The sequence below is a fragment of the Austrofundulus limnaeus genome, unplaced genomic scaffold, assembly GCF_001266775.1.
Source record: "Austrofundulus limnaeus strain Quisiro unplaced genomic scaffold, Austrofundulus_limnaeus-1.0 Scaffold103, whole genome shotgun sequence".
Taxonomy (NCBI): domain Eukaryota; kingdom Metazoa; phylum Chordata; class Actinopteri; order Cyprinodontiformes; family Rivulidae; genus Austrofundulus; species Austrofundulus limnaeus.
In genome coordinates, this window is record NW_013952505.1 from 514932 (window position 1) to 516937 (window position 2006).

The 2006-nt window shown below is 53.2% G+C and overlaps 1 protein-coding gene across 1 annotated transcript; it reads right to left on the minus strand.

Annotated features, from left to right (window-relative positions):
* Positions 1 to 559: 559 nt before the first annotated feature.
* On the minus strand, positions 560 to 2006 carry LOC106521103 (uncharacterized; the record flags this gene model as incomplete). The annotated part of the gene is given in 2 exon segments (XM_014013524.1): positions 560 to 1534; positions 1803 to 2006. Coding segments are annotated over 2 exon segments (1179 nt in total), but the record flags the coding sequence as incomplete, so codon positions are not given.

Genomic DNA, 2006 nt, shown 5'->3' on the forward strand with positions numbered 1-2006 from the left:
CGCACCCTTTCTAGTACAAGTGGTATCATTTCCACTGGGGGAAACGCATACTGAAGTACACCGGGCCAAGGATGAGCTAGGGCGTCCACTCCCAGAGGAGCGCTCTGCGCTGTCATGGAAAAGAACAGAGGACAGTGTGTGTTTGCTCTGGAGGCAAACAGATCTACTGTCGCTTTGCCAAACAAAACCCAAATCTGGGCCACCACAGTGGGATGCAGCCTCCACTCCTTTGCTAGAGGTCCGCCCCTGGAGAGGAGGTCTGGACCTAGGTTTAGTCTCCCCGGAACATGAATGGCTCTGATAGACAGAAAATGAATACTGCTCCACTGTAAAAGAGTGTGAGACAGGTTCAGCAGGGGAAGGGACCGAGTCCCCCCCTTGTCTGTTTATATAAGACACCACTGCTGTGTTGACCATTCTGATTAGAAGATGATGGTTYTCCAGAACTGGACAAAAATGTTTCAGTGCTAACAGGACTGCTAACAATTCTAGGCAGTTTRYGTGGAGCCTGGACTGTTGTGGAGTCCAGGTTCCCCTCACCGCCGCGCCATCGCACAGGGCTCCCCAACCTTTCAGGGAGGCATCTGTGGACACCATTTTGCGAAACGACACCCTCCCTATTGGAGAACCCTGATACAGGAGGCCGGGTTCCCTCCAGGGGCTGAGAGCCGTCATGCAGGAAGCAGTTATTGTTAGCTTTTTGTGTCTGTGTCGAGACTGACACAGCCTGTGGGACTGAGACCAACGCTGAAAACGGCGCATTTTTAACAGCCCGAGTTGTACTACTGAAATCATGGAAGCCATCATTCCCAGTAACTGTGGTACGGTTTTGAAGCTCAGTTTGCATCCCAGTTGAAACTGAGCTAAGCAGCGGTGAAAYGCGGCTGCTCTGTTTTCTGAGAGGCGAGCCCTGYTTGACAAGGAGCAGATTTCTAGTCCGAGGAACAAAAACTGCTGACTTGGTGTTAATAGACTTTTCTGGGTGTTTACTAAAAACTCTAAAGCCTGAATGTGTGACAGAACTTGAGACAGCTGATCTAATGTTTGCTCCTTGGAGCTTGCGATCAGAGCCCAGTCGTCTAATGATGCAGCGAAGTGCCTCAGCCTGCTTCTTCCTCTGTTCGAATTTGGTTTGGATGACGTCAATCGCTTGACCAAACAGTCCTGTAGGCATTATCGGTTCATCCAAGTAGGCCGCTCTGCCCTTGTTGGGAACGTCTGAGAGCTTTAGCCACATGTGCCTCTGCACCACCACAGTAGAAGCCATTCCTTTCCCCAGAGCCAGCGCTGCACAGCGGGACACATGCAGGATGTGGTCTGACGCCAGTCTGATCTCGTTCAGCAGGGGTAAAAGGGGTTTTTCCTGCGACATCTGAGCTTCCAGTTCRGCCAAGACCATGGCCTGGTAGGTCTGAAGCATGGTGACGGAGCTCAGYGCATGGGCGGTGTTACCTTGGGCTTTGTAGATTTTCTCCAGCTGTGTCAAAGACAATCTGCAGGGCTTGGAAGGGAGCAGGGTGGGCCCGCTCACACCCTGGTTGTGAGACGGAGCCAAATAAGCGGCTAAAGAAGGCTCCATCAGAGGGATGCCCACCAGGCCTGCTTAGTCTGCCCCTTCCACGTCCAAGTACCGACCCTGTCCGGGCGCGAATGGACAGCGGTTTGCTCCAGGAAGATGTCAGCTCTGACACAAAGTATGGAAACATAGGCAGACGGTGCTTCACTTCAGCTGGTTCAGACGGGAGATAAAACCCTGCGAACCTAGACGGCTTTTGAGCAGGTGCGTGGTCGGGCCACTGTACCTCCAGTTTAGCAGCAGCTTGGCGGCACAGGGACGAGAAGGACGATTCCTGGTCCACACTCGCAGCAGCGGGGGTGGAGTGAGCTGGGCACGGACTGAGAACCTCCTGCTCCATCTGCAGAACATTGTCCTCCTCTTGGTTTAGATCCAGTAGAAACTGGGTATCGCCCCCCTTGATGTCGGGTGAGGTCGCCTCGAGCTCCAT